The 19,940-nt window shown below is 38.2% G+C and overlaps 1 protein-coding gene across 1 annotated transcript; it reads left to right on the forward strand.

Annotated features, from left to right (window-relative positions):
* Positions 1-303: 303 nt before the first annotated feature.
* Positions 304-19,738, forward strand: Cldn16 (claudin 16). Its single transcript, XM_031364660.1, has 5 exons — positions 304-769; positions 11,683-11,785; positions 15,032-15,196; positions 17,927-18,118; positions 19,491-19,738. Exons 1-5 carry the CDS (start codon positions 656-658, stop codon positions 19,622-19,624), a joined length of 708 nt encoding a protein of 235 aa, XP_031220520.1. The 5' UTR covers positions 304-655; the 3' UTR covers positions 19,625-19,738.
* The last annotated feature ends 202 nt before the right edge of the window (positions 19,739-19,940 follow it).

A 19,940-nucleotide genomic window follows, 5' to 3' on the forward strand; every position in this document is an offset into this window, starting at 1 on the left:
CAGCCCGGATCTGAAAGGTTAGGGGCCTTGTCCCTGCCTCCTGCCAAGTGTTCTGCCCAAGACTTTGGAATGTGAACTTGCTTGAGCTAGTACTTGCTTAGCATAATTTCACTGGTGGCTTGTCTGTCTAAGGTAGTCAGGGGATATTAAAATGGTCTAACAATAAAATCGCAATCAGTCAACCGTTCAGCCTCCTTCCAAGGGGGAGGAAAACAGCCCCGTCTCCCAAGGGCCTGAGAAAGATCGGTTTACAGGCTCCAGTCCTGCCTAGGATCCTTCCTGCGTCCTCCATCTTGTCACAGCCACAGGTCTCTGAGACTATCATTTCACATTAGCCCACAGCCAGTGCTGCTTCTCCCATGGCACCACGATGTGCTCAGCTCTTCCCCTGCCCTGGCTTCTGGTTGGGAGCCTGGCTGCTGGAGAGTGACCTCAAGGACCATCGCTCTGGTACAACCTGGTTATACAATTCTTTCTGAAGTTTAAGGTGCCCGCAACAGGGGTGTGAGGAAACGTAAAAGACTGGGCACTATGATCCCCAGATACCAGCAACAGGGGCCAATAGCAGCAGAAGCCAATAGCATCAGAAGCCAATAGCATTCCAGCTGAACTGGCATCTGCCCATGTGTCCCTTCCCAGCAGGCTGCTTGCTGCAATGAAGGATCTTCTTCAGTATGCTGCGGGCTTCTTGGCCGTTTTCTCCACTGGGTTTTTGATTGTGGCCACCTGGACCGACTGTTGGATGGTGAACGCTGATGACTCTCTGGAGGTAAGAGGCCAGCAATTTCGATTTTGCTGTCATATTTATAGCCAAACACAGACTTCAGTTGTGCAGGATAATGGCAGCAAAGATAGCCAGCAAGGGAGTAAACTGATCCTTAATGAGTCTTAACACTGTTAGCTTATTTAACCCTGACACTAATCTATGAGGTAAGTACCGTTGTCCCATTTTACAGATGAGGTTATTAAATTATCTATTTTTCTAAGGTTATATTTTCAAAAGTATAAGTACATAATGCCTGACACAGAATGCTCCAGGAGTTTACCACTTCCATTTCTGCATATCAAGCAGAATGTTGGTAGAGTCATAACCTTTCTTTTTAAGATAAGCGTAGTAACCTTGATGGCAGAACCCAGAGTCCCTTGAGAGACATTTTACAGCTAATCATCTGAGGTATGTGGAGCAAGTGGACTCTCTGAAAGCCATTCTAAAAGACAGCCAATAACCCCAGGCCTTTGGGAGAGTGAAATCAAAAGTACATAGAACCTACTTGGCTGGTGTGGCAAGAAGGATGTGTGACTTTAAGCAGGAGAAAACACTTAGGCCAAAAGTCTTCCAAGATTACCTCAGCACTCAGGAACAGGCGTGAGCTTAAGAACTCTACTCTTAATAACTGGGTTATATAGCAGGACTGCTGCTCAGGAGGGAGGTGACTGGGTGAACTTGTACGTGAGAATTGGATATGAGTCAATGAAAAAAATTAAAAGTGAAATTCACAAACTTTTGCTGTGGTAATAGTGTGGATAGGAGTGAAGCAGAGATGAACAAGATTCAAAGCTTTAGAATTATCTGCTGTTCCTAAGTAAGGCTGAGAAAAGGGCAGGTCAGATAAACATCATGGAATGAGCAACTCAGGTGAATCAAGGGCGAATCCATCTCCTCCTTTCTCTATAGCTTGAGTGAATGGTCTATACACACTAATGCTATAGTATCTATAAAGGTTATGGGAGATCTGGGGGTGGGGGAAGCTTGCTATCTTTATTAAAACTCTATTTGCAAACTCTCAATTTGTAATAGAAGTAAAACTCATAATTTTTGTATTTTGTTCTGGAATCTTTTTCATTTGTGTGTGTGTGTGTGTGTGTGTGTGTGTGTGTGTGTGTGTGCTTAAATTTCCTCTGATTCCTACATGACATTTTAAAGGCAATGGAGTTACAAATGCCTTTGTAATGCCGAGAGTTTATATTTCTAAAAAAAATGTTATAGAATGGAAGTCCTGTTTTGCAGTGAGTCTAGGGATGGGACTCATCTGAGCAATAATGCATTATATATATATATACATACATATATATATACATATATATATGTATGTATATATATATATATATTATAAAATGGTGCCCGTTGGACAGTGCTTAGCAAAAAGTCTGTCTCAAACCCTGTGAAGCCTTTAGTTTCTCATTATCCAGGCTGCCAGTCATAAGTGATCAATAGAAAATAATGTTGCACTTGAGCACACTTTAAATTGAGTTTTTAAAAATGTTTTTTTAAAAATATGTAAAACCCCATCCAAAGCCATTGGTTAAATATTTTCTAAAACAGCTTGAAAGTCTTCTTGCTTCAAGCGAGAGTTGTTAACCTTCTAGGTTAAGAAATAGTTTTTAGAAGAGTCGGGCTTGCTGAGAGTGCAGGAACCTCAGCATGAAGCACAATGTTCCTTTCACTTTAGTTTCTCAATCAATTTGCTTTCCAAACAGTACAAGAAAATCCCTAGTTGAAATGAATGAAATGAATACTAAGAATTATTCACTTTAAATAATTTTTTCCTAACCTCACACAGGTTGATATTTCCTTTTTCCATTTTCTTTGGTTGGTTGGTTGTTCTCAGTATGTCCTGACTGCAGTTTCCCTTCTCTCTGCTCCTCCCAGTCTCCCACACCCTGCCTCCTAGATCCACTGGTCCTCTGCCTCCCTTCAGAAAAGAGCAGGCTTCCTAGGGATATCAACCTAATACAAAAAACCAAGATGCAGTGAGACTAGGCATGGATTCTCATACTAAGGCTGGATGAGGCAATCTGGATAAGAGAAAAGGGGTCCTAAGAGCAGGCAAGGAATCAGGGAACACCCCCACTCCCACTGCTGGGAGTCTCACAAATACACAAGCTCAACAACCACAGCCTGAATGCAGAAGACCTAGGTCATGCCCATGCAGGCTCTGTGATTGCCACTTGAGTCTCTGTGAGCCCCTATCATCCCTACTTAGTTGATTCTGTGGGCCCAGTTCTCCTGGTATTCTCAAGCCCTGTGACTCCTACAATCTTCCTCTCTCTCAGGGGTTCCCTGAGCTCCAAATGGAGAGAATCAATAAAGACCTTCAATTTGGGCATGCTCTCTCTCTCTCTCTCTCTCTCTCTCTCTCTCTCTCTCTCTCTCTCTCTCTCTCTCTCTCTCTCTCTCTCTTCCTAATGTTTGGCTGTGAGTCTCTACATCTGAAATGCTGTTTCTATTTCAAATCAGTGGAACGTGTTCTCCAAAGAAGCTGCTTGTGGAAACTATCCTATAACCATTAATCCTCTCCTGCCATTTCTCTTTGAACAATCTCTATCAATATGTTTTAAAAGGACATCAATCTTTTATAGTGATTTCTTTAGTTAGTCAGGATAAAACTTATTATTTTGTGTGAAAGGTTGAAGGTTCCCATAATCACTGCTACATTTAAGCTGTTCTCTCTCTGTTGCATGTCACCCCTGGTTCACAATATCATCTTACTTTCTTTAAACAATTGTTGGGGAAAAGTAAATGCAATAACAACATGGAAATAAAAACACTGGAAGAGGATGAAGTATTCTGGCTCACAGTTCTGTTAATAGAAGCATGTAGGTTGGAAAATTGGTCCTTTGGTTGAGTTCCCCTTAGCAAATATGTAAAATGTAGGTCATGAAGAAGCAATACTACAATACTAAAAGAGGCAAGGATAAAGAAGGAATGCATCTTGCCTTTCAAGAAGGGACATTGAGTGCATTAAAAAAAGATGAGCATGAACTATAACAAATGGCACAGATCAGCTCATATTTGAGGAGTAAATGAGCAGAATACCATTGGAGCAGAGATGATAAAGCTGTCATTCTCCATTAGGCGTATTGAAATAGTTCTCATCGAAGAAAGGGCTTTCAAGCTAAGCCTCCAAATGATGCAATTTCAAAGGGTAGGAATGGCAGCAGGGACTTTGGATGAAGAGACACTGTGGCAAAAAAAAAAAAAAATATATATATATATATATGTATATATGTATGTATATATATATACAGAGAGAGAGAGAGAGAGAGAGAGAGAGAGAGAGAGAGAGAGAGAGAGAGAGAGAGAGAGAGAGAGAGAATGAGTTTCCTGGGCTTGTAAAAAGACTCAAAGCAATATAACTCAAAGCAAGAGGCATAAACAATTCAGATATTCTAGCATTTCCCTTTCTTTGAACAATTGTTGGGGAAAAGTAACAGCAATAAAAATACGTAAATAAAACATTCTTAGGTTTTACTACCATACACCTGCCTTAAAGAGTGAAATTCTTTGCATTTAGTAGTGGTATTTAAAAAGAAAGAAAGAGAGAGAGAGACAGAGAGACAGAGAGAGAGAGAGAAACAGAGATGAGAGGGCACCCTGGGAGAACAATGAGAGTGATCCTAAATAATAGGCTGAGCAGCTCTCCTATCCTCACCGTCCTTGAGTCTGTTGGTCCTGGGAAGACTTGGATGCTGAAGAGAATGGGTTGAAGGTTTCTAAAGCCAGTAGCTACTCAGCTTAGTTTACATTAACTGTCTTTTCTTGGGAAAATTCACATCCTATGTCATCTATTCTCTTCCCTCAAGTATAAAAAGAAATTTAATTCAATTGCACCTTTATCATATTTTACTTTACCATCAGAGTGCCCTGAGTGCCTAGAACCCCCAAGCAATGGCTAGTTGTTGAGGGATCAAAGATGCTCAGAGCTTCCACAGAGAAAAATTTCCATTGGGACTTTCACATGAACCTATGTTAACTTCAGTCTTTTTCCATATACTCACCATCATGTCCTCTAGCTTGTCACCATCTCCCTTTACCTCTCCCTTCCTCCCTCCTTCCTCTTTTCCTTATCTCATTTCCCTTATGTTCTTATTCTTCTCTTCCATTCCCCTTTCTCTGTATCTGTTCTTCTTTTCTCCTTTCACCCCACAAATATACCTTAGCACACAAAGTATGGCTGTCCCTATAGTGGGTTCCTGGTTATGTGGGTTGTACACTCTAAAGCATCTGGAGGCGATCCTCAGTATAGTAAAGGACACAAATTGGTGAACACACAGTCACAGTTCAGGGTGACAAGTACTTTGCCTGAGGATGAGCAACCATGAGTGGACATCTTACCCTGTCTTGGATAATTAGTGGAGTCTTCCTGAAGTAACTGCTAAGCTAGGATAAGAAAATCAAGTTAATGAAGAGAAACAAAGACTGTTCTAGCCAAACTAATGGAATGCACAGAGATATAGGTGTGCTTGTGCTGTATGTTCATGGTATAGATATTTTCTGATGTAGACAGGAAATTATAGGGGCTAGGTAATCAAAGGCTTAAAGTATTATGCAAAATATAGGTCCAACCCCATAGGCAAGAATGAGACATATACATACGTGCCTCTTAGAAATATCAGCCTTTCTGGATGTTCTTGGTGGGTGGCTCAAGGGGGTAAAATGAACTATGAGTAGACCTTTTATAGAGGACATTTGCATAAACCAGGAAGAAAATGATGCTTGTGGAAATGATAATGTCAGAAAGCAAAGAACGATGCGGATAGAAATGTGAAACTCTAACTCAGATGGGTGGGGATGAGTGATTGCCTGAGCCCAGAAGGTAACAGGGAGAAATAAGCCAATGTAGAAGCCACCTCACTTACTTGGGGTGACTTGTGAAATCACTCATCCAGTGGTCAAATGGAAATTGGAATTTCTATACTAAAATCATGGTGCATGCTCCCTGGATCAGCTTTTTTTTTTCTTGTTTTTGTTTGCCTGTTGTTTTTTCCTAGCTCAGCTTAGCAGGCTGGCAGAGACTGTTTGAGGATGGGGAAGTATATAGACTATGCCTTAAGCCAGAGGCTCCTGGTTAAATTTCATTTGTCTCCCCTATAAGAGGAGAATGGCAATTCCTATGACCTAGCTCTCTGTGAGAATTAAATGAGCCTTGTGTATACCAAGTATTTACCATAGCACCAGGAATCAGCCAATAAATGCCAGATATATTATGATTAATTCATAGTTCATTGTTTTGTTTTGTTCTGGGGGAGGAAGTGACATTTTGTATAATGCTCACCAATCAGAGAGATTGACAAATGAAGTTCCAGTCTTATTTTTGCTATCGATCCTCTTAGAGAAATGTTGTTTATTTCTCTGGGCAATGATTTGCCCAGCTTTGTACTTATGAGTGATTATTGCTTGACTCAAGGAGCAAGGCAGAAAATGGACTCCCATAGCAGAAGTTATCTATCTACCAATGAATGCTCACAATGAATGAGGGTTAGGAGGATTAATCACATTATTATGATGCTAACTATGCTGTAGGATATGTAGTTATTGATTTTCTTGCAGGGGTAGAAACAATACTTATTTAAGAAAGTTGTTGGCCTCTCCATTATTAAAAGAGAAAAAATGTTTGTGTAGGATGATTCAATTTCCAGTTAATTTTTTGTTAATTATTTCCTGGAAATTGCTATACTCTGAGCACCATTATGATTAAATTTTTATTACTTCAAAAGAAGATTGTTCAAAGTAGAATTTATTTCATCCTCATAATCAGGTTTTCTCCTAGGATTTCTATTTGCCTTACTGATGCTATAATTCTTCCAGACATAAAAGTATGTATTAAAATTATTATGTGTATTATGTGCTCTGATTATTTATATACCAATTTTGGGTCCTGTTTGATTTTAAGTTCTTTTAGTAAACATTTCAGACTGTGAGTGGACTCCTGTTTGTCTCATGATTTCCTACTACTGCATTGAGGTCCACATTACATGCATTCGGAAACCTGGACTCTTGGAGAAATTGTTACAGTATTTGCCATATTGCTGAAAAAAATGAACAAAAGATGATCTTTCAAGATTCATGTTAAACCCTGAATAACAAGTATGTCTATAGTGAAGTAAATGACCATCTTCTAAAGGGTCTGACATCATACCTTGCTACAATATAAAGAATTAATGCATCCATTTGGATCATCTTTTTAATAAGAAAAAAATTAAGAAAAATATCTAATCCTCTAAAGCATTTAATAAAGCTGCTGGAAAAGTGTGCTTGAACTAAATGGTGAGGCTTTTCTACTTTGTTCTTTAAAGAGAAAAGTTTTTATACAGAAAGTAAAAGGCATCTAATCGTTATTGAAATACAATTTGTGACCTCTGACATGGTTCAGTTAGCATGACTGACTGTAATGCTATGCTCTCTTAGGATAGCATTGTAATGCATGCAATAAGAGAATTATTTCAAAATCTAAGTGTTTACATAAGTTCTGCCGTGTAAGTCAAGTCATTTAGCTACAAGAGTTCTGGTGGCCGGTGCTATAGAAGACTGAAGCCTTAACAGACAACTGTTTGGAAATTCCAAATATCAATCACAGGATTAAATACTAGTTTATGATACTACAACTCACTAGGAAGAGTCTTCATTGATATTTTTTCTAAGGGTTTTGGAGTAATACCAGGTCAGTATAAACTCTCTGTTTTGAATATAGTCATTCTACCTCATGGATTTAAATGTTATAGTTTGGTAATTCTGCTTAAAAGCACATATGCACCCAGGCATTGTAGTCCATCTTTGTAATTCTAGAGCTTATGAGTTTGAGACATGAGTATTACTGTAAGTTATAGGGGAGTTTGGGCTACTGACTCTGTTGCGTCTAACCAGGAGAAAAAAATCAATTAATAACAGAACAGACAGACATATGAAGCAAAAATTCATAGTGTCATATTGATCACCTTGTAGTTTAGATTAAAGCATAGTTATGCATTTATGTGGATTGACAAAAATTGACAGACTTTGTCTCTAATAAGTAATTACTGGGCATCTGTTGTTTATCAGTATGGGGGATGGGGGAATCTTTGAAACAGGGAGCCATATCTACCCTGCTTGATGCTGCATTCCCAATACTAATTGGCATGCCGATTAGAACTTGACAAGCAATCAGTGACAGAGATTAGAATGTAGCATTATAGACAAATTCCTATGGCACCACAGGTTGGAAGAGTTAAACTCCTGCTAGAAAGAGCATAGAGAGATGTCTTATGGCAAAAGGAGTGTCTTTGAAGTGAGACTTGAGTTCCAGGTAGAAATTTAACAAGTTGAGAGCAAATAACAGTATTTTAAGTATAGACAAGGTTTGAATAGCTCAATTACATGGGGAACCAGGTCTGTGCATGTGTGAAGTGGTCTTTGCAGGGGTAGTGAGGGCCATGTTGAGAACATCTACATCTACATGCAAGCAGCTATAGATGCTTCACTGTGGCTGTTTTACCATAGATAAAGAGGTCAAGAAACAAAGGTGACCAAGTAGACTAGGGAAGAAGGAAATCCAGGTGTCTGGATTGTCAGTGGTATATCTCCACTTGGAGCGTTAGTGAGCAGTCAGGAGATGTGTTGTGCCTTCTGCTTTGTTGATGTTTTGGAAAACTTGTGTGGGAAATGATCCATGCCTCACTCTCTGGAGAAATGACATCACTGGAGCATAAATCCCTTCAATTTCCTGCCTGTTCTATTCATATACAATTGCATGTTAAAAACAAACAAAAAGCTCAAAATTAGAATTTTCTGTTTCAAATGTCTTGGTGAGATTAAAATTATGAGTTCCCATTTTATAGTTTTTGTCCTTTCAGAAAGGTTAGCCACACTGTTTAAGCACTAGTTAGCCTTTAAAGAACTTTACTTTTAAAACTTCCAAGAACTTCCGTTGGCTTGCCTTGCAAAACAGTTCCTAATAAGCCATTTTTATCACAGGCAGTGAGGTTGACTGAATGCAATAGGCTATAATACAGAGGGCTTCCCTAACATGATAATTTAAAAATCTTTTAACCTTGTATTTTGTGCACAAAGGCACCTTTAAGGGTGTCTACAGTAAGTGCTATATTAAACACAGAAGTTTAGTTAATTACAGCCACTATTCTCACGTATCTTAGCTGAGTGTGAATACCAAGCGATTTAATGGTGTGCCCCTGGGCATTAATACCTAATGAAATTGGATTCCTTGTTTCCTCTAATGACCTCATTGCTTTTCGAAATATGGTCACAGCAGGTAAATGATCAATAGCATTGAAATTGACACCAGTTCTGGACCATAGCTAAATATCCTTGTTATTAATGTATGTGAGTTACATCATGTATAGCAGGAATGGTCACCTATAATGTAACAAGAATAAGAATATACGAACCATCATCGTTTGATTAGAGAGCCATGGTTTCATATCCACAGTGCACCCTTCTAACTAGGATAAGCTGGATTTATGAGCTGAGAGACCGAGGAGATGGGTGCTAACAAACCCTGATTTTCTTCCTAGTCTAGTGGGTCTCTATGTACCCTAACTATATCAGATTCCTAAGACTGCCATAACAAATGATCTGAAGGAAATCATTCTCTCATAGTCCTGAAGGCCAGAACATTAAGATCAAGATCTCTGCTAGGTTCCATTCATTGTCTCCAGGAAGAACTACTTTGGTATTGCCAGATTCTTGTGACTGTGGGTTTTTCATGACTTGTGACCGTGTGACTCCCAACACTGAAGTGGTCCATTCTGTGGGCCTGTGCTTTCTCTTTGTAATGATATGATAAGAACACCATGATCTCTTAGTTCAGAATCCCCTTGTACAGCTGATGTGATGCCCTCTTCTCAGGCCTGTAACTCAGCTGTATCTACAAACAGGGCCATAGTCACAGGTTCTGGGGATTGAGACAGGCTTAAGTCTTTTAGAAGGCTGTCATTCATTTCATTATGTCCACATTTTTACCACCATTCTTTTTAGTGAAACCCAGTACAGCCAGTACTTAAATTATGGTATTTAGAAAGGTACCATCATTTTCATTTCAGCTAATAATTTATGCTATATTAGCAATTTTTAATATTTTAAACCACCCTGTCATTATCTTCTTTATACAGATGAGGAAATTGAAATGCAAAACAGGGAAGATCTTGCCAAAGGTTACCACATAGCTATTAAAAAATGTCAATCTGTGTTTTAAAATTATGCTCATATGTGTGTATGTATGTGCGTATCTAGCTTTGGAGATCAACGTGTCAGGTTGTAGATTGTCTTCATTAGAGTTTTGACTTCTGCGTTTTTCTAGGTCTGATAATCTTTCATAAAATCAAGAGCATTATTCTCAGATTTAACAGTGGGGACATACCACTGAAGGAGTGATTTGAAGAATGAGAGCCTAGGCATGAGAATCGAGTTAGGGCCACCTCACTGAAGGTTGTCTTCTAACATCCAAGTATCAAGTACAGGATACCTTAACCTGAAGTAGAGTTCTGAAATGAGCTGTAAGGGCACCATAAGCAAGACATGGGTATACACACATGGACAGCTCAGTTGGAGTCTTGTCTCCTGCATTATTATTGACTGTGCTGTTACAGAATTTTTCCTTCTCCATGCATCTGTTTCCTTGTTTGTAAGTTGACAATAACAGCTCATTAATGATCTTTAAGAAAGAAATGACATAATAACATACTTAGATAGAAAGTACTTCAAAGTATAGACTCAATATAACTGTTAATCATTACCAATTATGTTTATCTTACAAACAAGGCAGTGATAAAATTATCAGGAGAGTATTAGCAAGCCCTCAGTAGAACACAGGATAGGAGTTTCAGAGTGCTCATATTACTATGTTTGTGTTAATATGATTTTCTTTTTTGAGGAGTGTTTTTTTCTGTTCTTTCTCTCCCTCTGGACAATGTTTCAACATCTGTCCCTTTGCAACTCTTTCCTGCTTTACTATCTTATTTATTCTTTGGGGATGGGGTTTAAAAGTTGACTTTTCACAATAACTGTGAAGATTTTCTAAGCTAGCTTCAGATTTCTGAGGTAATGGAGTCTATAATTGAATCTGAAGAAACAATAATATTGCCTCAACTCCATATTCATGAGCTCTGTCAAGAATACTTGAAACTATTATCTGCTAAGGTGTTTTCTATAATTTTAAAAAAGTTTGTGGTGAGTTGTAGCCCACCAACAAAAGATTAGAAGGGTCAGAACACTGGTACCTTTTAGCTCTATGTGGATATTGTCACCTGCATGCCAATTCTAAGTAAAAGTGCTTTACAACTGTCTAGTTATATTATATTACTTCTCAGTCCCTTTATGTTCATGTCATAGCTTAAAGGTTTGTAATGTCAGTATAGCAGAGAAAAAACAATTGGGGATGCTCAGTCACTTATTGCTGCCCTTTTTCATTTATTGGTTTTGTTTGCTAATTTTAAATTTATGAACCTCATATAAAACAGCATCTTTCTTCATGAAAGTCAATTCCATAATGAAGATGAATTAATGTGTTGCTGATAGACTTGAGACATTAACATTATCATCTATTGTTTTATAGATTTATTTATGAGTAAATGTTAGCACATGGAAGTGAAATAGATTACCCTTATGTTAAAGCATGACTCTATGACAGAAGAATATATTCAGTTCTGGTTTTATCCCTCTCAGCCATGACTTATTTTTCCACATGTCATTTCCAATCAGGAAGTAAATTCATTTCTTGGTCCAGAAAGCCTTTAATTGTCAATGTCTAAGGCAACTCTACTGGCATCGCTTCATATAAATTGACTTCTACTTATTCTTGTAACCACTGTACTTTCCTAACAAACATGGTAGCTGAGTGTTCATTTGACCAAGAAGAAATGGGGTTGACTTTGCAAGGTGTTTTACATAGTGTCTTTTCCAACTTCCAGGTGAGCACTAAATGCAGAGGCTTGTGGTGGGAGTGTGTTACAAACGCTTTTGATGGGATTCGAACCTGTGACGAGTACGACTCCATATATGCAGAACACCCCTGTATGTATACTGTTAACCTTTCTCTTTGTCAGGAAGAGTGTGCCAAGGAATACCAAGCTCAAATATCTATTTGTCTGTTGTATGGTATTAAGGCTTTTAATATGAAATAGTGGCAATTAGAAATGGGTATCATTTTTGAAATGTCAATTATATCATATTTCACCTTTCCTCCAGATTTTGCAAATTCCTTAATAGTAACAATATTGTCACAGGGACCTGACAAAATACCTTATCCATAGTAGGCTAATAGTAAATATTTCAAGAAATGGAAACTTATCCTTGTTATTGTGATTTTATCTTTAGAATTGGCAAGCTACATGAATAGCATTGATTGATGTGTTTCTACTATGACTTTGCTAAAGTTGAAAGTACTACTTTTTTTTCACTTGAAGATTTGCTAAGATAGAGTAGCAGAGAGAGAGAGAGAGAGAGAGAGAGGGGGGGGGAGAGATATGGAGGATATGAAGTTCATAGATGAGAACACCAGCACATGTGAGGAACCATTAGCCTCAACGTTGGAGACAACTCCTTTATCTTTCTCCCTTTCAGTTCTCAATCCTACCTTGATATTATCAAAGCCATGTGTCTATGAATAAGGCAATCTTTTACATGAACAATCCGTTCTTAATACCTTCAACCCTTCACAACATTGACTTATTTACCTAGAGCTTTGAACTATGCTAAGAAATACCAGTACTGCTATTAAAAGAAAATGCTTTTATGCTTTTCAAAGCCAATGATGGGTGGTAGGTGCCACATAGTATCAAGATAAATTAAAAATGGGTCCTGTGGAATGTGCCTTTCCTTCCAGACATCTATTTTCCTTCAGGAAAAGACACTTTTAAAAAACAATCTTCAAAACATCTTCATCTGCTATTTTGGAGTTCAGTGTCTGAGATAAGTTTTGCCAAAATTTATAAGGCCTTTTAATTAAATTTTTGCTTAGAAATTTTTACAACTTCCCATTTTCCTCACTATATTCAGATCATTCTATCTACACACACACACACACACACACACACACACACACACACATGCATATGCACGTACCCTTGCACAGATATCCTGCTTTGATGAAAAGGAGGAAATATATGCTTGGTTCTCATTCTATTTTGAAAATGTAATATGTAGACCAAGCCAGAAGACAAATATTACTTATTTATTTTCTTATTTGTTTATTTACTTATTTCTATATGTATATGTGTGGGCATGGACATGCCCAGGTGCAGTTGTGGAGGTCAGAGAGTCAGTTCTTTCCTTCTTCCTGGGTTCTGGGGTTTGAACTTGGAACTTTTGGCTTGGGAAGAGAAGACCTCTGTGTGTGTAGTCATCTTCTGGGTCTAGGAAGTTAAGCAAAAGTTAAAGCTTTTAAAATATAAACACTAGTATACACAGTCATGGAGGAAGAATTAGAACCATTCATTAGGGAAATGAATGTCGATATTTTAATATGCTCCTGTTAAAACATAACCTGTACTATCTCATATTTGTCTCATATTTACTTATTGCTTATAAATGGTAAAGAACTTTCATTTGTATGCAAATATATGTTTAAGGACAACAATATTAAAATGTGTTCTAGAAAAATAATGTTTCTAGGTCCTCTTGGTTAGGAGGCTACCTACAAAGTATATAGTTTTCATTTCATTTTCTACTAAATTCATAGAGCCAATGTAGATAACTTTTGCAATTTCTCCTGTATACCAAGGGTGTGTGGCATCTGATAGATATTTGTCCTGTGGTGCTTCTTTTGTTAAAAGTAGTTTGAGCGACCCCAAGTAAGGATGTTAACTCTGTTCAGAAGCCAGAATTCAACCCTTGAAAAAAGAAATTCTTCCATAGATTGCTTTAGCATTTTGCATGTAACAGATCTGTCCTCTCGAAACCAGACTGACCATGGAGCTCAAGTCCTAGAGCTTCATAGAGACCCTCCATATGAAACAGAACATGCAAGACTCTCTATAGGAAGAGGAAATCAGGGCCAATGTAGATATGCATGAATATCTCATCCTAATGGTATTAATGGCTTTGGGTGTGCCAAAGTTTTCTCATTAGTAGAAGGCCCACTTATGTACTGAGTATTGAATTAAAGAAAAAAATGTTAAAAATCTAGCATATAAAGGTTAATCTTCATAATGTTTCCTTTAATTTTTTTTTTGCAAAATATATGTATGCATTTGGTATTTTAGAAATAATGACAATTTTTAAGATAGATATTACAAGTCTCAGGATAAATACATACTCAAGTATTGATAATTGTCTTGGTTTCTGTTATAGTTGCATGAGAACATGTTCAGACAAAAGCACTGTAGAGGAGAAAAGCTTTCTCTTGGCTCACAGTTAAAGGGTTCAGCCCATGGCAACAGGAAAGGCAATGGAACAGGGACTTGAAGCAGCTGCTCACATTGGGAAGCAGAGAACGGTGAATGCTTGTGGCCAGTTCACTTTATCCGTTTTATATAGTCCATGACCCAAGCTCAGGAAACAGTGCTACACACTTGTAGCATGGGATTTTCCATCTCAATTAATTTAACTGATGAATGCTTCTCAGGCATGCCTAGCAGCCAAACAATCCCTTGGAGGTGTGTCTAGATTCTGTATCCTAGGCGATCCTGTATCCTGTCATGTGGACAATTAGTAGTAACATCATAATAATACATGGACATATACAGTATATTCACCTGCTGATGAGACAGGAAGAATTTCATTCATTAATTTTTTTCTTCTGCAAAAAATCATATAAATCTTAACCTTTTAAACAGGGAAATTTGCCTATATTTATCTCCTCAATGGAAAAAAAAACACATAAAGGCAAGAAGGTCCCAGATTACTATGAAAATAAAATATAATTAGTATATAATGAAAGAAATATATTAATATTTTCTATGATCTAGGTAATATAACAGTAGTTCTTACTCTATTTGTGATGTAAATTTCTTTCCTTCTAGTATTTTGAATCAACCCCCAATCCTTCTTCTGTAGAACTCTGTGTAACTGCCACTCAGAGATTTGATTTTACAACTACAGTTGACTTAAGATCATTTTGAATTTCATGAGAAATTATAGGCACCCGTATTGAGGCTTGTATGGATATAAATTCTGAATTCTGTATGTGGCCTTATGTTGCTGTGTCTAATCTTGTGTTCTGTGATGTTTACGTGGGAGTTAACATGTCTGTTCCTCCTCCCTCCTCCTTCCCCCATTTCCTCATCCCCCGACCCCTGCTCTGACTCCATGGTCTTACAGTGAAGCTGGTGGTGACCCGAGCCCTGATGATCACAGCTGACATTTTAGCTGGCTTTGGATTCATCACCCTGCTCCTTGGTCTTGACTGTGTGAAGTTCCTACCCGATGAGCCACACATTAAAGTCCGCCTCTGCTTCATCGCAGGGACCACATTACTCATTGCAGGTATTGGGTTTGGTTTATCTTATTCATTAACCCTGAGTCCCTGATTATCCTCATGTTGTGCTACATGAATTTATCATTTCTACTCATTTAAGGCAGTCTATCAATACATATCTTGCCTCCTGACAGTGTACAGCTTTTATATATACCAGTGAGTTTATTTAACAAACAATATATACTTTTTTTTAGAAAAGATTTTGAAGACCATTGAATACTCTTTTTATAAATCAATAAACAAAAAATTAGATTACTGAAGAAAATCCTTGTGGGAGTTAAAAATGACCAAACTAACTGGCTTAAGATGATGAAAGGCTGAAACCATTATTTACAGTTATTCTACTCTTCACAGATTTTTAAAGCATGCATTTTGTTTCATATTTTTTTAAAAAAAAGGTTTATTCAAATAAGTTGGTAAATGTAACAATGTTATGAAAAGGGATGTAACATATCTTTTTATAATGGTTACATGTTTGAATAGTTTAGAAGAACAATTAAACTTATAAATTCAAACAATGTTTAAAATAGTTATTACCAATTCTCCAGTAGTTGGCAAAATGCACTGCCCCACCCAGAGAGGGTATTTTTCAAAACACCCTCTCAACATATTTCATTGTCTCCTGGTTATCACTTTTCTCTTCTAGACCTGGCCTATGTTATACGATTTTTTTACTTAAAATAATGGAACCAACGTGCTATCATTTCAAGTGAGTCCATCGTTAGAGAGGATAAGCTGTGGGCTTCAGTGAAATTGTGAAAGCGATGTCATTTCTTGGCCTGTGCTTACATGCTGTGGAACATGGTACAATGATTGTTAGAAAAGATACAGTTTTTACATGGGATTTATCTTCCCCAGCACACTGAACTGCACCATATTGGACACATTTTACATGTAGATATTGACCACATTACTAGGATAACCCAGTTTACATGTGAATATTGACTGTATGTCTGGGACAGCATGTATCTCAGTTAGGGTTACAATTATTATGATGAAACAAGATGACCAAAAGCAAGTTGGAGAGAAAAGTGTTTATTTGGCTTACACTTCCATATCGTAATCCATCACTGGAAGAATTCAGAACAGGAGCTCAAATAGGGCAGGGAGTTGAGTCAGGAGCTGATGCAGTGGCTTGCTTAGTCTGTTTTACTAGAGAACCCAGTATCACCAGCCCAAATACAGCACCCCCGCAATTGACTGGCTCTTCTATCAATCACTAAGAAAATGCCCTCAGTGGAGGAGTTGAAGGGGTTTGCAACCCCATAGGAAGACAAACAATACCAACCAACTAGATACCCCAGAGCTCCCAGGAACTAAACCACCGACCAAGGAGTAAACATGGAGGGACCCATGGCATATTTACAGATGATTCCCCTATATGGCATCAATGGGAGGGGAGGCCCTTGGTCCTATGGAGGCTCGATGCCCCAGCATAGAGGGATGCTACGGTGGTGAGGCAGGAGTGGGTGGGTGGGTGGGGGAGCACTGTCATAGAAATGGGGGAGAGATGGGATAGGGTGTTTGCGGAGGACAAACTGGGAAGGGGGATAACATTTGAAATGTAAATAAATAAAATAACCAATAGAATACTTAAAAGAAAATAAAAAGAAAATGCCCTACAGCCAGATCTTATGGAGGAATTTTCTCACTTAAGGTTCCTACTTTCAGATAACTCTAGTTCCTGTAAAGTTGACATAAAACTATTCATCACAGCTCCGTTACATGTTGGAATTGATTTTGTATCTTGGACAGCATAGTGTACATGTAAGTGTTAACTGTGTATTCAGGACAACATTGTTGCATGTGGCTATTGGCACCATTTACATGAAGGTATCTGGGATAGCTTCAGTTGCAAGTCTTGGAAACAAAAACTATTTTTAAACATTATGTAGTTTCAATTAAAAGTTACTGTAGAAAGCCCAGTCCCTGCTGGTACATGCCTCTAAGCTCAGCACTCAGGAGGTAAGTGGATGTCACCAACCTAATCTACATCGTAAGTGCCAAGGCAGACAGTGCTATGTAAAGAAACCCAGTCTCAAGAAAACAAAACAAAACAAAACAAAACAAAACTGACAACAAAACAAAACAACCCCCTAAAACTTAAAATAGAAGAAAATTAATGTAGAATGAAAAAAGTGTTCTACATTACTCGTGTTTCCAAGTTCCTCTATTTTCATTTCACTTTACAAAGGTGTTTTCTGTAAAGCATTGTACCCTATTACAGCTGACTCTGGTGGCTCATGGGTGCTACATTTCCTCCCTGCATTGTTTTTCTCTTGATATTGACCTTAATTTCATATTGTCTTGTTCACTATGGCCTTGGGAGAAATGAGCCATGATATTTTTGTGTATGTGTGTGCGTGCACATGTGCATGCCATGTAGCTCAGGTGTACAGCATGTCAACCACACAAATTTCTCTGTTAGGTGATATATGGCTGTACGAAAATAACTTTGGGAAGAATAAGAAAGCTGTAAAGAGATACATCATAGTGATCATTTCAATGTTACCCAAACAGATGAGCACTGTGCTATTTCATCTCAGTGCTTTGTTTTGTGGAGAGAGAAGCTGAAAGGCAATGACAGAAGCTGTCCAAACTTCTATTGTCCATGAATCACTATAGCAATATTACTGCTTTATCTGGCACCATGCATCTTTAGCAGTGAGAAGATCCTTTTGACTTAAACTTGGAGAATGCTTTGCATCATCATTCCTGACCCCCCTCCTTTCTTTCAGGTACCCCAGGAATCATTGGTTCTGTGTGGTATGCTGTGGATGTTTACGTCGAACGCTCCTCTCTGATTATACACAATATATTTCTCGGGATCCAGTATAAATTTGGTTGGTCCTGCTGGCTTGGCATGGCTGGGTCTTTGGGTTGCTTTTTGGCAGGAGCTCTCCTCACCTGCTGTTTGTACCTCTTCAAAGGTAAAGACAAAGCAGAGGATGGAACCCTCTTTTACTGTCATCCTTCCCAACCCAAAGGAAATATGTCACATCAGACCAAATAGCTCTGACACTCTTTGCATTTTCAGTTGTTTAAAGATAGTTAAATGGTAGTACTCAGGATTGATTGACTCCCCAGTAATAGATATCAGTGGAAAAAGAAAGCCAGAACTGCATCGTTGTCCAGTATTACAACATGCATTAGCAGTTTATCTACAGTGATCGTTGTTGTGCATCTAAGTTCACTAAATCAACTAAATTTATGTTTAGGGTTGTCTTAGTCAGGGTTTCTATTCCTGCACAAACATCATGACCAAGAAGCAAGTTGGGGAGGAAAGGGTTTATTTGGCTTACTTCCACATTGCTGTTGATCACCAGAGGAAGTCAGGACTAGAACTCAAGCAGGTCAGGAAGCAGGAGTTGATGCAGAGGCCATGGAGAGATGTTCCTTACTGGCTTGTTTCCCCTGGCTTGCTCAGCCTCCTCTCTTATAGAACCCAAGACTTCCAGCCCAGGGATGGCACCACCTACAAGGGGCCCTACCCCCTTGATCACTAATTAAGAAAATGCCCCACAGCTGGATCTCATGGAGACACTTTCCCAACTGAAACTCCCTTCTCTGTGATAACTCCAGCCTGTGTCAAGTTGACACACAAAACCAGCCAGTACAAGGGTTAAATGGACAACTTGGCTGAGAGCCAGTCAATATTTGTTGGTAATGAATGCAATGTATGGTATTTGCTTTCTAAAAATCTACCTAAAATACTAAGATCTCTTCATAGTAAAACAAAGAAAATTATTCACCACAATTTCAATATAGATATAATTTTCAGGTTGAAATACTCAGAACTGAATTTGAGAATTAAGAATCCTACATGATTTCAACAGAAACTACACTGTGTGCTGTGCTCTGTGTGTGTGTGTGTGTGTGTGTGAATGTGTGTGTGCATGCATGTGCGTTTGTGTGAGAAAGAGTGTGTACGTGCTTGTGTGTGACCGTGCATGTGTACATGTCTTTGTGTGTGTGAATGTGTATATACATATGCATGTATTTTTATATAAGGATGTGTATGTGTTTCTGTGTGTGTCTGTGTAAAAAGAGAGTATGTATATGCATGTCTTTGAGAGCATGTCATTATGTGTGTGAATGTGTTTATGTACATATGTAAATATATATGTGTGCATGCATTTGTGTGTGTGTATGTGTGTGTGCACATGCATGAACATGCCTGTGTGCATTGGTATATGCAAATTCTTCTCTGTCTTGGAGAAGAATATATAAAATGACTATTTTGTCATTTTGAAAGTTATCTGGGTTATATGTATTTTTTCTGCATTTATCTCTTTCGAACAGATGTTGGGCCTGAGAGGAACTACCCCTATGCCATGAGGAAGCCCTATTCAACTGCAGGTGTGTCCATGGCCAAGTCCTACAAGGCTCCTCGGACAGAGACAGCCAAAATGTATGCTGTAGACACTAGAGTATAAAATCTGCCGAATCTTAATCTGTGTTCCTGTGTTGTTTAATTACTAAATCAATGTGTTCAAGTTAATAAAATAAATGATTGACTTTGGAGCATTTATTTACATTTCTGATTCAAATTAATTAATTCATGGTTCAATCAGAATGTTTGATTCTGCTGTCTCGTCTTTCATAACTCTCTCTACTGCATCCCCAAGAGTATCCCTGTATTTTAAGTTGACACTGATAAAATGTAGAAATATGTTTTACGTGTCTTTATTGCTTTTAGAGATTATGGCATGGTAATATTAAAGCAAAGTGATGCTTCAGAAACACAAAGCA

Source organism: Mastomys coucha, unplaced genomic scaffold, assembly GCF_008632895.1.
Source record: "Mastomys coucha isolate ucsf_1 unplaced genomic scaffold, UCSF_Mcou_1 pScaffold12, whole genome shotgun sequence".
NCBI classification, from domain to species: domain Eukaryota; kingdom Metazoa; phylum Chordata; class Mammalia; order Rodentia; family Muridae; genus Mastomys; species Mastomys coucha.